Source organism: Rhinichthys klamathensis, unplaced genomic scaffold (assembly GCF_029890125.1).
Source record: "Rhinichthys klamathensis goyatoka isolate OS25496 unplaced genomic scaffold, OSU_Roscu_1.1 h1tg000363l_1, whole genome shotgun sequence".
In the NCBI taxonomy this organism is placed as follows: domain Eukaryota; kingdom Metazoa; phylum Chordata; class Actinopteri; order Cypriniformes; family Leuciscidae; genus Rhinichthys; species Rhinichthys klamathensis.
Genome location: NW_026606872.1, coordinates 535,984 through 550,470, shown reverse-complemented (window position 1 = coordinate 550,470; position 14,487 = coordinate 535,984). Strand labels below are relative to the sequence as shown.

The 14,487-nt window shown below is 44.6% G+C and overlaps 1 protein-coding gene across 1 annotated transcript; it reads right to left on the bottom strand.

Moving 5' to 3' along the window:
- Positions 1–5,351: 5,351 nt before the first annotated feature.
- On the bottom strand, positions 5,352–10,574 carry LOC130069373 (uncharacterized protein CFAP97D2-like). The gene is made up of 5 exons (XM_056233220.1): positions 10,560–10,574; positions 10,323–10,430; positions 6,290–6,370; positions 5,891–6,009; positions 5,352–5,627 (listed from the first exon to the last, which is right to left on the bottom strand). Exons 1-5 carry the CDS (start codon positions 10,572–10,574, stop codon positions 5,438–5,440), a joined length of 513 nt encoding a protein of 170 aa, XP_056089195.1. The 3' UTR covers positions 5,352–5,437.
- Between the last annotated feature and the right edge of the window lie 3,913 nt (positions 10,575–14,487).

The following is a 14,487-nucleotide window of genomic DNA, read 5'->3' as shown; positions in this document are numbered from 1 at the left end:
TGTCCTATTGCCCACTATAGTGGCCAAATGTCCCGTTGTCCCCCTCCCCCGACCTCTAAGCCACGCCCTGTCCAACGAACCCACTATTTGTCCGATTGCCCACTATAGTGGCCAAATGTCCCATTGACCCCCAGACTTGTAAGCCACGCCCCCATCCCATGAACCCACTATTTGTCCTATTGCCCACTATAGTGGCCAAATGTCCCGTTGTCCCCCTCCCCCGACCTCTAAGCCACGCCCCGTCCCACGAACCCACTATTTGTCCGATTGCCCACTATAGTGGCCAAATGTCCCGTTGACCCCCTCCCCCGACCTCTAAGCCACGCCCCGTCCCACGAACCCACTATTTGTTCGATTACCCACTATAGTGGCCAAATGTCCCGTTGACCCCCTCCCCCGACCTCTAAGCCACGCCTCCATCCCACGAACCCACTATTTGTCCGATTTCCCACTATAGTGGCCAAATGTCCCATTGACCCCCGCCCGACCTCTAAGCCACGCCCCCATTTGGCCACTATAGTGGGTAATCGGACAAATAGTGGGTTCGTGGGACGGGGGTGTGGCTTGGGAGTGGTGGGGGGAGGAGGGAGTGGGAGTTCAGGGGGGGTTCAGCTCAGTGTCGCCCCCTAAAGGTGTCCGAATACCCCCTATTCTGGGGCAAGTGGGTAGGGATCCGCGGACATGGGGGTAATTGCAAAAGGCCTACTTTCCATTAAAATAATGGGTATTTGTCATCCCAATTCACCCTACGGTCACCCTATGGACTCTCTCTCTATGCTTCGTCTCTGATCACCCGCTTCCTGCCTTCCGCTGCATCCACAGTCATCATCTACAAACAAGAGATCATTAAATTTTAAAATATGAAAAAGAGGGGAGGGGGAGGGGGGGTTCTTTGTTGACCACTAAACTTGTACCATCAAGAAACATCAGTCTGTGCAATAAAGAAAAGCTAGTAAAAGTTATTTTTCTTCAGCGATGTTTTATTTGTGCTTCACAAGTGCATAAAAAGTCCCTGTCTTAGTCTCTCAGCGGAATCATTGGATTGAGTAGCCGCTATCATATATATATATATATATATATATAGGAAGCTTGTTTCTGCCACAGAATAAAAAAAGGTACTACTTTTTATCTCACAATTCTGACTTTTTGGGTGATATAAAGTCAGAATTGTGAGATAAAAAGTTGCAATTATCATTTAAATTGTTTTATTCTGTGGCGGAAAACAAGCTTCCATTATTTATATATAAACGCTAAATGAAATAAAATAAAACATAAATAACTTAAACTTATTTTATTTTATTTGAGATAGTTTCTGGACATTTCTCCTTTTATTTTGTTTACATTGATGTGCTAAAATAACAAACTAAAATTGAAATAGAAATGAATGAAAACTATATAAATATATATATTTTTTAAATAATAAAAATGACAAAAACATAAAAAAAGCACTAGGGGTACTTTTACACAACAACAATGTACTATAAAAACGGAAAAGTTCTTTGTTTTTTTCACGTACAAACGACAACATTGTAAAAACGATCCCTGTTCACACGAAAACGAGTTAAACCGCTGTATTCTGCTGTCAGGCCAGTAGATGGTGATGTCACTTCGTAATGAAACACGCAGACGTCTATAGACTGAACAAGCAATATGCATACGCCGCTTTCACAAATTTGTGTTCATGTACTGAAACCCAGCTCAAATAAACACCTCACTGAGTTACTATGTTAACCAGCTAAACACACTCACACACACACAGACACAGACACACACACACACACTCACACAGACACAGACACAGACACACACACACCTGAGCTGTGGGCAATGGTTCCTGTTGTCCACCAGTCCTTTAGAGCGAGTGATAGCAGGAAGTTTGCTGGCCAGACGATGATTGTCTCTCTCTATGATGGACATCCTTTCTTTCTGCAACTGAAGACAAACACTGTTATCATGCATTTCATCTACTCCACGTTACTTCATAACACATCACTGTAATCGGCAATAGTGCTGTTATAGAGCTCACAACATCATTTTTGTCTGCTTATAGGCTCATAATTATTGGAGTACGTTCAACTGTTTGGTTATAAAAATATCTTCTTTTGTGTTCAGCAGAAGAAAGAAACTCATACAGGTTTGGAACAACATGAGGGCAAGTAAATGATGACAGGAAAATACATTCTTGTTTACATATTAATTAATCAGATACCTGGACTTTCTTCAGATTGTGTCTGATATGCGCCGGTGTTTCGATGCCCTTGGTGTCGACTACAGGTTTGGCCTCTCTCACCTGAGACAGAGACAGAGACAGAACATCAACATATACATATATATACACAATCACACACACTCTCTCTCAAACACACTCACACTCAGACACACTCTCTCTCACACACACACATACAGACAATCACACACAGACACACTCACACTCTCTCACTCTCTAACATCAGGCAATTGTTTAAGCATGTATGGGTTAGAAAAACGGGTATTTTTAACATGAAATGTTGCGCAATGCAGGGGTTTTATGCAACACTTAGCGCTTTTTCAGGGATTACTTAAGTGAAAAAACAGCATTTATGGGAAATTCTAAGTTTTTGTGACGTTTCACTTAAAAAAAAAATCTTAAGTAACACTTACGGGGATTTTTCTGCAACACCCTTAGGTTTAAGAGAAACATAAGGGCGAACTTAAGGGAAAATTACACTTAAGGTGCTTTATGCAACCGGGCACTAGACCATAAACAGTAGGGGTGTGTAACGATATTCGAACCGAACCAAAGAGACCGGCTTGTAGTTCATTCTGGTTGCAGTTTCGCTTGTCGCCAAAGGGGGCATAGTTCTACAAAAACTCAGAAACTTGCGCAATGCACCTTTAACGGTCATTTCCCTAAGTATAACTTAAGGTTTGGGAATCGTAACCTTAAGAGTAACGCGGACAAAAATAAGACGACATGGCTGAATTTATGGAACCAGCTGAAGATCATAGGGAATAGGCAGAACCCTTTGGACCAACTTAGCGATGAAAAATTGTTGCAAGAATACCGATTTGATCGACGCGCAATATTTGGCATCGCTAACCAACTAGACGGCTGTCTGTCTGTCATTACACGTGACTCGCATGTAGACTATCACAACGTTAAGTCAGTGCGCGCACGGAGAGTGTGTGGCCGACCCGTGCAGAAAAAAATTCACAGGAGAACGAGCTGATTCTGTGTTTTAAAAGGAATCATGACAGAAGGAAACAGGTATGCTATGGAAATACTCAGCTGTATTTCGAGACACAGAGCCAGAAGTGCATTCACAAAACCTAAACAAATGCCAAAGCAGGAGACGGTGAACAGTACACTTTCGGAGCTAACGCGGTGTTGCGTGATAGCGTCACTGGACTGACACGTGATATGCCGACATGCAGGGCCGTCGCTAGTGGGGTGAAAGGTGGTGACAATTATAGGGGCCCCCGCTGCCCAGGGGGCCCCACAAAATCCAGCAGTTATACTATTTAGGCCCCTGTAGTATGAATAATTCTAATATTTATATTAGTTGTATGCCTGAGATTTAAATGAAAACCACAAAAACGTGCAATTTGGGTAAATATTTTTCCAAATATCTGCTTCTCTTACCTCCATAAAAATGGTTTAGTCCGACCTAAAGTATGTATTAATTATTCAGTCAGAGTCAGTGACAAACATCAGATGGACCCAATAAAATTGTAAGTCCCGCCCCAGCTCGTGAACAGAACCAATCAGAGTTGAGGCGGCAGCCTGAAGTTAACGATGAACTTGGTGGAAGAGCAGGAGACTGACTGACTGAGAAATGTCGGGGAAAAGATAAACAAATCAGGGAACCAGAAATGCCAGGAAAAGACGGAGAGGGAGGCAAGGAGAGTGGTTGTATCCTAGTCGATCAAGACGTTCTTAAAGACCGGTTATGTATTGTTATTTCGCTGGGAATTAGAAAACTTCCGTCTACAGTCTGCCGTGTACAGTCATTTTTTATTATCGGTGCGCGCCGCAATCGACCGAATGATTACGTGGTCTAAATTCCTGTCTTTTTACAGTATTGTAACTAGAGTTTTAAAAAAAATTACACGAGTCACGACGCATTGCATTATGCATCTGACCTGCCGGCTGATGATATTTAAAACATCGAGAAAACATGAATACAACACACTGCACTTGGATGAATAAATGTATTCGCTTTATTTAATAATATTACCAGTTCCATATTATCTTTTTTTAAAAATAAGACAATGAATGCTTTTATTTTTTTAATTAGACTGCATTCTTGTCAATTTTTTTAAATGTTTACTTTTTGATTTATGAATTATAACAGACTGATGGGGAAAAAAATCATTACTTTTTAAAAATTGGTTTTATTATTATTTAACAATTTCTTGCTTTTTTGTTAGTTTTTATTAGTTGTAATTTTTATATAAACATTTAACTTTTAAAATAAAGGTTTTACAACAACATCACCATCTTCTGTTATGTGGGCCTCCATGTTCATCTATTGTACAGTATATGATATTGGTGGAGCAGGGTGGTGGGGGCCCACATCAATATTTTTTCAGGGGGCCCCGAATCCTCTAGCTACGGCCCTGCCGACATGTTAGTGTTTTGCGCATCTATGGCAACAACAGACTTTTATAACGTGAATCCAGGATCGCTGTCGTGAAACACTTAAATGTTTCCCTTACCTAAGAGAACCGTTTAAGAGATTATATGCAACACCCTTAAATTATTCTCTTAGGTAAGGGGAAATCGCCCTTTAAGTATCATACTTAAGGAAAAAACCTAAGGTGCTTTATGCAACCGGCACAGGTACTATTTATTTTAGCGGAAGGAAGCCATTTAATGATTTTACGTAAAACAAGTAACATTTTGATGCGTATTTTTGCCTTTGAGTCGCCATGGTATTGCAGTGAAGTGCAGTTTTTTGTGTGTCTTGTAATCTTGAACCAGAATAAGTTCCTCTTGCAGCATCTCTACTCTTCTCTGATGACGAGGGCGGGGCTATAACCTGTCACTCACATGAGGACAGCCAATAGCAAACCACAACCAGACAATCAATTCCCTATGCACTAAATTAAGCCCCGCCCTACATTTTTTCTTGTTCGAGAAGCTGTTGTTGACAAATCAGATCCTCCCTTGAAATCTGGTTGATTTTTATCTCAATAACTTAAGTCCTAAATGCTTTTTTTGTTGTAAACGCCTCGTTAAAAATAAAGCTCGCTCAAGTACTGAGGAGCTAAACCATTTAGTGCTTTGAAATAATAATTTCAAACCCACATGACATGCTTTTTTTCACAGGCATTAACAAGAGCAGCGTGAGCAACCGAAATGTGTGCTATTGTGTTTCACAGAAGGGTTGGAAACATGATGAAGGCAAGAAAATTAAGAAGAAATTAGCTCCGCTTTTTAAAGTGTGAATTAGGATCAAACCTGTTTGTTGGTCTCTCCTCGTGGATAGTGTGCGAGTTTGTCTCTATATTGCTGGACCTTTTCAAAGTCGGCCTCCCAGAGTTCCCTCCTGTAATCCGACTTCTGCGTCAGGATTCGCTGGTTGATCCGATGGTTTTCTGCTGTCAGCTCTAGAAGCTCCTCCTTCTTTTTGTGTGTGTTCACACTGTAAAACCAGATATATAACATTATCATAACATAACATAAATAAAATGTTTAATTGTCAAATGAAATAGAATATTTTTTTAATGTTTAATTTTATTTTATTTCTAAATAATTTCTACATCTTGTTTAGATGTTATATACATGAGACGCAGCGGGAGATCCGACAACTGAAACCCAGATCAAATAAACACCTCACTGAGTTACTATGTTAACCAGCTACAGATTGACGTATGAGCACACACACACACACACACACACACACACCTGAGCTGTGGGCAATGGTTCCTGTTGTCCACCAGTCCTTTAGAGCGAGTGATAGCAGAAAGATTGCTGGCCAGACGATGATTGTCTCTCTCTATGATGGACATCCTTTCTTTCTGCAACTGAAGACAAACACTGTTATCATGCATTTCATCTACTCCACGTTACTTCATAACAACACATCACTGTAATCGGCAATAGTGCTGTTATAGAGCTCACAAAATCATTTTTGTCTGCTTATAGGCTCATAATTATTGGAGTACGTTCAACTGTTTGGTTATCAAAATATCTTCTTTTGTGTTCAGCAGAAGAAAGAAACTCATACAGGTTTGGAACAACATGAGGGCAAGTAAATGATGACAGGAAAATACATTCTTGTTTACATATTAATTAATCAGATACCTGGACTTTCTTCAGATTGTGTCTGATATGCGCCGGTGTTTCGATGCCCTTGGTGTCGACTACAGGTTTGGCCTCTCTCACCTGAGACAGAGACAGAGACAGAACATCAACATATACATATATACATACTCACACACACTCTCTCTCAAACACACTCACACTCAGACACACTCTCTCTCACACACACACATACAGAAAATCACACACACTCTCTCACACACACAGAGACACTCACACACTCTCTCACACACAATGCATGTTTATTATAATTAAATCTTAAGCATCAACTGAAATAAAATAAAACAAACTTATTCCATTTCAGCTATGGTTACCAACATTTACGCATTCTGAAGTTGCCTGTTTTATCCATTGGGTTTATCGTGTTGCAGTCTATTAGGCAACATTCAGCATAAGATGGGCTTAGATTTATACATTACATCTACATTTCAGTGGTAACAGATAAGGTGATGATGATCATCTTTCTTTATTATTGTTAGCACTACCTCAAACTAAAGCGGCGTCTCTTCGGAGCTGTCATTTCTTAAATGAGCCGCGGCAATGTTTCAACTTTCAAATGAGCTGCTAACGCTAGACTAACGCCTTTATTTTCAACGCGATCACCTTGCACCCAAACCATTTAGAAACTAGGGAGCCATTTGTCCTCCGATTACATACAAGCTCCTCGGCGCGGCGTTTGCGGGACTCATGTTTCGCGCTGTAGGGGATTTTAAAAAAGTGACGTGAGTGGAAGGGTGGCGCCGGGGCAGTGTGTGTGTGAGCGGGAGGGCAGCGCCGGGGCAGTGTGTGTGTGAGCGGGAGGGCAGCGCCGGGGCAGTGTGTGTGTGTGAGCGGGAGGGCGGCGCCGGGGCAGTGTGTGTGTGAGCGGGAGGGCGGCGCCGGGGCAGTGTGTGTGTGGCAGTGTGTGTGTGAGCGGGAGGGCGGCGCCGGGGCAGTGTGTGTGTGAGCGGGAGGGCGGCGCCGGGGCAGTGTGTGTGTGAGTGGGAGGGTGGTGCCGGGGCAGTGTGTGTGGGGCAGTGTGTGTGTGAGCGGGAGGGCGGCGCCGGGGCAGTGTGTGTGTGAGCGGGAGGGCGGTGCCGGGGCAGTGTGTGTGTGAGCGGGAGGGCGGCGCCGGGGCAGTGTGTGTGTGAGCGGGAGGGCGGCGCCGGGGCAGTGTGTGTGGGGCAGTGTGTGTGTGAGCGGGAGGGCGGCGCCGGGGCAGTGTGTGTGTGAGCGGGAGGGCGGTGCCGGGGCAGTGTGTGTGTGAGCGGGAGGGCGGTGCCGGGGCAGTGTGTGTGTGGCAGTGTGTGTGTGAGCGGGAGGGTGGCGCCGGGGCAGTGTGTGTGTGAGTGGGAGGGCGGTGCCGGGGCAGTGTGTGTGGGGCAGTGTGTGTGTGAGCGGGAGGGCGGCGCCGGGGCAGTTTGTGTGTGAGCGGGAGGGCGGTGCCGGGGCAGTGTGTGTGTGTGGCAGTGTGTGTGTGAGCGGGAGGGCGGTGCCGGGGCAGTGTTTGTGTGAGCGGGAGGGCGGTGCCGGGGCAGTGTGTGTGTGAGCGGGAGGGCGGTGCCGGGGCAGTGTGTGTGTGAGCGGGAGGGCGGCGCCGGGGCAGTGTGTGTGTGAGCGGGAGGGCGGTGCCGGGGCAGTGTGTGTGTGGCAGTGTGTGTGTGAGCGGGAGGGCGGTGCCGGGGCAGTGTGTGTGTGAGCGGGAGGGCGGCGCCGGGGCAGTGTGTGTGTGAGCGGGAGGGCGGCGCCGGGGCAGTGTGTGTGTGAGTGGGAGGGCGGTGCCGGAGCAGTGTGTGTGGGGCAGTGTGTGTGTGAGCGGGAGGGCGGTGCCGGGGCAGTGTGTGTGTGGCAGTGTGTGTGTGAGCGGGAGGGCGGTGCCGGGGCAGTGTGTGTGTGGCAGTGTGTGTGTGAGCGGGAGGGCGGCGCCGGGGCAGTGTGTGTGTGAATGGGAAGGCGGTGCCGGGGCAGTGTGTGAGTGGGAGGGCGGCGCCGGGGCAGTGTGTGTGTGAGTGGGAGGGCGGCGCCGGGGCAGTGTGTGTGTGAGTGGGAGGGCGGCGCCGGGGCAGTGTGTGTGTGAGTGGGAGGGCGGTGCCGGGGCAGTGTGTGTGTGGCAGTGTGTGTGTGAGCGGGAGGGCGGCGCCGGGGCAGTGTGTGTGTGAGCGGGAGGGCGGTGCCGGGGCAGTGTTTGTGTGAGCGGGAGGGCGGTGCCGGGGCAGTGTGTGTGTGAGTGGGAGGGCGGTGCCGGGGCAGTGTGTGTGTGGCAGTGTGTGTGTGAGCGGGAGGGCGGCGCCGGGGCAGTGTGTGTGTGAATGGGAAGGCGGTGCCGGGGCAGTGTGTGTGTGTGAGTGGGAGGGCGGCGCCGGGGCAGTGTGTGTGTGAGCGGGAGGGCGGCGCCGGGGCAGTGTGTGTGTGAGCGGGAGGGCGGCGCTGGGGCAGTGTGTGTGTGGCAGTGTGTGTGTGAGCGGGAGGGCGGTGCCGGGGCAGTGTGTGTGTGAGCGGGAGGGCGGCGCTGGGGCAGTGTGTGTGTGGCAGTGTGTGTGTGAGCGGGAGGGCGGTGCCGGGGCAGTGTGTGTGTGAGCGGGAGGGCGGCGCTGGGGCAGTGTGTGTGTGAGCGGGAGGCAGAGCGCAGAGAGATGCGACAGAGATGCAAAATTGCAGGCGCGGCTCTAAATGGCTGTTATTTCAAATAGCGTAGCATATTTTAAACGGTTAACCGGTTATAACCGGCTAATGAGGCTCGGTGGTCGGTCAAGACATTTTTTAGTTTTCGCCATCCCTAGTGTGTGTGTGTGTGTTATTCGCATATAGGGATGGGAATCGAGAACCGGTTCTTCTTCAGAACCGGTTCCCAGTGAACCAATTCCTTGGAACCGTTAGTATGCCTGCTTAACGATTCCGCTTATCGGTTCCGCACGTTGCAAATGTGTCATGACGTCACACACGCGATGCGTTATTTTGATTCAGAACGCAACAAACATTGCATCGAGGCAGAAGCGCTCGTTTGGTTATATTTCACGCGAAAAGACGACAATATGTGAGGTGCCGTCTAGGGCTTAAATCAAACTTCATTCACGCACACATATATGAAACACTTGCATAAACGTATACTAAGTAGTCAAACATACATGTATACTGCTGAATGCTCAAACAAATACATATGAAATGCACAACGACACACCTAAAGTCGCTCACGCATACACGCAAACTCTACACACACAAGATGCGCGAAATTTTCCAGGCACATACTCATAAGAGACGCGCGCGTGCACACACAAACTCTCCACGCACATACGAGACACGCGCGCGCACACACAAATTCTCCACGCACATATTCATATGAGACGCGAGCACACACACACACACTCAAACTCGCGCACATACTCAATGAGAGTATGACGGCGCCTCATAACAAGGTCACTTGTTCCAACACCTGTAAAATTTCCATTTCGTTAAAGGGGGGACCTCCAATATGCAGAGACATTTGGCCACACATCATGAACAGACTTTAGTCCCATGAAACTTAAACTGGAATGTCACTGTTTCTGCCACTGCGACTTCACGAACAGGTGAACACGCGCATGCACACATCACTTTTGAAGTAAAATTGAGGATGCAGTGCATGTAATGCATCGAGATATCGAATTGAACTGAATCGATGACATGATAATCGTAATCGAACTGAACCGTAAGACAAGTGTAGGTTCACACCCCTAATACGCTGTGCTGTGTCAGCGAGTTAATAACAAACAAATAAGTTATAAGCTCAATAAGTTAATACAAACAAATAAATTTGTACTTATTCCCTCACCCAATGAGAATCGATAAGGAATCGAATCGATAAGCAATATCGATAATGGAATCGGAATCGTTAAATTCTTATCAATTCCCATCCCTATTCGCATATCTCTCGGACCGTTAGTCTGATGGATTTCAGACTTGACGGGTGTCTTGCTACGGGCACTTTGCACTAGTTAGTTAAATTTCACGCAATAAACATATTAAAAAAGCAGACAACCATAACCCATCAGAGTCAGACCTTGTCTCGGTGGATCTCGTAGTTAGACTGGTCCCATTTCTGCTGCAGGAACCAGTTAGCTGCAGGTTTCAGAGGCCGGTAGGACTTGTGTGTTGTGGAGGACGAAACCTGCAGAAATTGAAAATGAATAAATAAATAAATATATATATATATATAAATGAACAAATAGATAAGATTCACCGACAGATTTGAAAGCCAGTTTACAGTCAGTTGTGGAGGATTTCTCTCCACCGTTACCCTCCCATGAAGCATTTTTAATTGAGGAACCCGACGATGAGAACGAGAACGAGGACGAGCAGCCAAATTTTCCGGAAGGAATCACCCCATATTTATATGAGCCTCCCGCGAACCACGGGATAGCCACGCCCTCTAGTAATAGATTTTGACCGGAAGAGAAGAGAAGTCGTTTCGAGGGGGGAGGGAAGGGTAATGTATTTGATTAAAGATTATAAGGGGACATGAATTAAAAAAAAATAATGAAGTGCACAGATAAATCATTTATAATAAACACTACAATATTACATATAAAAATACGAATGGTAAAATCTGATTTCATGACGACTTTAAAGCTTAACAACAGAGCTTAGACTTTTAGCCTAAATTCAGTTGACATTTATTTTTAGATCTAATAATAACAATAATAATCAACACTCAAATAACAAATTGTATGAAAACATGTAAACTGCACATAAGGCAGTTTTTGCATTAACATGTTTTTACTCTAATTTGTTATTGAAATATAATAATTTACACAGTTGCTGTTATTTTCATGACAGATATTTTAAACATACATTAAATAATCAAGATATCATTAACAGGTTAAGTAAAATATAATATATAGGTTAAAGGTGCTCTAAGCGATGTCACGCATTTTTTAGGCCAAAACATTTTTTGTCACATACAGCAAACATCTCCTCACTATCCGCTAGCTGCCTGTCCCCCTGAACACACTGTAAAAAGACGCGGTCTCTGCAGACATCCCAGGCGTCACACACGGCAACAAAAACAAACTGTAGCGACCCGCGCCACGAAACATAACAAACTGATCCAGCCAATAACCGACAAGAAGAGTTTGGGGGTGTGGTTTGGGGGGTTAGTGTGCGGATGAGGAGGAGGGAGGGTCTAGCTAGCCTCCGTTTTGTTTGACAATACTTTAAACGTCAACAAGAAGTGATAGACACTCGACATCGCTTAGAGCACCTTTAATACAGTGCATTTATTTAGTGAAAGAGTTGTCGAACCAACAAGCTGTGGACACTGAAGGACTTGCCTGAGGTAAATATTTACATGTGAAAAACTAAGCGTTTTATTGACGTATTTCCGCTGTTGAAACACTGATTGAGTGAGTTATGATGTATACTGTATACTGGTATACAGTATACTGTATCTTTCAACATACCTTCGGGTGTTCATTCATGTTTATTCTGTAACTGAGGAAGAGATGATCACGTTTACTCGCGCTGCCGCTTTAAATGAGGAGCCTAGTACAGTGATCTGACACGCCACATCACAGAGCGCCAAAGCGGCATTTATTGTTTGAATTTTGTGATCAAATAGACAGAATTTGAAAGATTACACCTTGCTTATTATCGAAAGTAACAAAACACTGAGATTATTGCGATTATATGTGGTTAATGGTGGTTAGGCAACAACGCTGTATTCGTTGTGTACACATAAGACATGAGGTGCAATGAGCCGGGGCTGGGCGGGGCAGCAGGGGGCGGGGCGTGTTCGGGACGCCAGTATCGTGGGTGGTGTATCGCGTTTTTTTGGTTCGGTTCGAATATCGTTACACACCCCTACTGTTTATGGTCTAGTGCCCGGTTGCATAAAGCACCTTAAGTGTAATTTTCCCTTAAGTTCGCCCTTATACCTAAGGGTGTTGCAGAAAAATCCCCGTAAGTGTTACTTAAGAATTTTTTTTTTAAGTGAAACGTCACAAACACTTAGAATTTCCCATAAATGCTGTTTTTTCACTTAAGTAATCCCTGAAAAAGCGTTAAGTGTTGCATAAAACCCCTTAAAGGTGCATTGCGCAACAGTTCATGTTAAAAATACCCGTTTTTCTAACCCATACATGCTTAAACAATTGCCTGATGGGCTGAATGAGCCCTTCTCTGATCACTGCGATTGCCTCTTTAATCCTGTACAGTAAAATTAACAAGAGGGATTTGGGCCGGAACGTGAGACTGGGCGTGACGTCATGCGCGTTATGTCTGGCAGGTTTGTGTATTCGCCGCCATTCTCCGTATCAGCGAAGACAACTCGAGCGACAAAACTTCAGTCAACTTTCGACAAAAGTAGAAGATGGATTCAAAGAGATCGGCTTGTAGTTCATTCTGGTTGCAGTTTCGCTTGTCGCCAGAGAGGGCATAGTTCTGCAAAACCTCAGAAACTTGCGCAATGCACCTTTAACGGTCATTTCCCTAAGTATAACTTAAGGTTTGGGAATCGTAACCTTAAGAGTGACGCGGACAAAAATAAGACGACATGGCTGAATTTATGGAACCAGCTGAAGATCATAGGGAATAGGCAGAACCCTTTGGACCAACTTAGCGATGAAAAATTGTTGCAAGAATACCGATTTGATCGACGCGCAATATTTGGCATCGCTAACCAACTAGACGGCTGTCTGTCTGTCATTACACGTGACTCGCATGTAGACTATCACAACGTTAAGTCAGTGCGCGCACGGAGAGTGTGTGGCCGACCCGTGCAGAAAAAAATTCACAGGAGAACGAGCTGATTCTGTGTTTTAAAAGGAATCATGACAGAAGAAAACAGGTATGCTATGGAAATACTCAGCTGTATTTCGAGACACAGAGCCAGAAGTGCATTCACAAAACCTAAACAAATGCCAAAGCAGGAGACGGTGAACAGTACACTTTCGGAGCTAACGCGGTGTTGCGTGATAGCGTCACTGGACTGACACGTGATATGCCGACATGTTAGTGTTTTGCGCATCTATGGCAACAACAGACTTTTATAACGTGAATCCAGGATCGCTGTCGTGAAACACTTAAATGTTTCCCTTACCTAAGAGAACCGTTTAAGAGATTATATGCAACACCCTAGTGTTGTCACGATACTAGAATTTCTAACTTCGATACGATACCTTGAAAAATATCGATATTCGATACCACAGAGAAAAAAATTGCCACAATATTAAGGGGGTATTTTTTGTATTTAAAGCTAAATATAACAAGTCTAGAACATGACAATGAGGTATATTTTACATGAACAAAAATGTCCCGAGTTCTATTTGTTAATATTTTTTAATTGGACCAGAGCTTACATGATCCGTTGTATTTTTATTACCTACTGTTATCAAAGATTAAAATATACTGTAACAAAAAAGCACTTAACAGTATCAAATTGGAGGATAGAGTGTCAGTAATGTATAATAATAAGATTAAACATTCAATTTTCAGTTAAAGGCATTTCATTATTGAATTCAGAGATGCCATTGTCTAGCTGTTTAGTTTAATTAGTATCTGTGTAATCAAATTGATGATAATCGCTAATGAAGGAAAATTGCAGAATTAAATAATAATTTTTGAATAAAGTTAAATAGGCACAAGCTAATTTACATTTGACCACAACAATATTTACTTGTCTAAGATTCCTCAGTCAGCTTATCTTAACTTTAAGAAAACGGTGAAAATACTAGACAACACAGACTCATATCAACAACAATACTAGGCCATCTTGGTTAATGTTTCAGAAAAGTTAAAATGAGAAGAGTTACAGTATTTCTTTTAGGATTTTTTTAGCAGTGGGGGCAGGTCTGTCCAAATAACAAACACCCCTGATGCTGAGCATATATGCTGCTAAATGGTACCCCTGGAGCCTGTTCCTTAAGTCTGTTCAACTATAAAATAATTTAAAAAAATTAGTGATGTTAGGGATTATTGATAGTCAAACAATCTTTTGGGTGCCCGCAGCACGCTCACAGTGTGAAGCGCGTGTCCGCGTATTCTCCGACATGCCTGCTCGCGGTGTGTTTTTTAATGCGTGTGCGCGCTATTCTCCGACATGCCTGATCGCGGTGTTCTTTATCAATCAACCAAAGCCGGTCGATTCAAAACCATTCACTTCACTTTTGCTATTTAACCAGAGCGAATGAGACGAGTGCGTCACGTGTGGTGTTTGTCAACGCGCCTTT

Coding starts and splice junctions, on each gene's coding strand:
- LOC130069373 (XM_056233220.1), bottom strand. Junction 6,371..10,322: donor ACGAGATCCACCGAGACAAG/GTCTGACTCTGA, acceptor TCTCTGTCTCAG/GTGAGAGAGGCCAAACCTGT. Junction 6,010..6,289: donor ACAATCTGAAGAAAGTCCAG/GTATCTGATTAA, acceptor GTTTGTCTTCAG/TTGCAGAAAGAAAGGATGTC.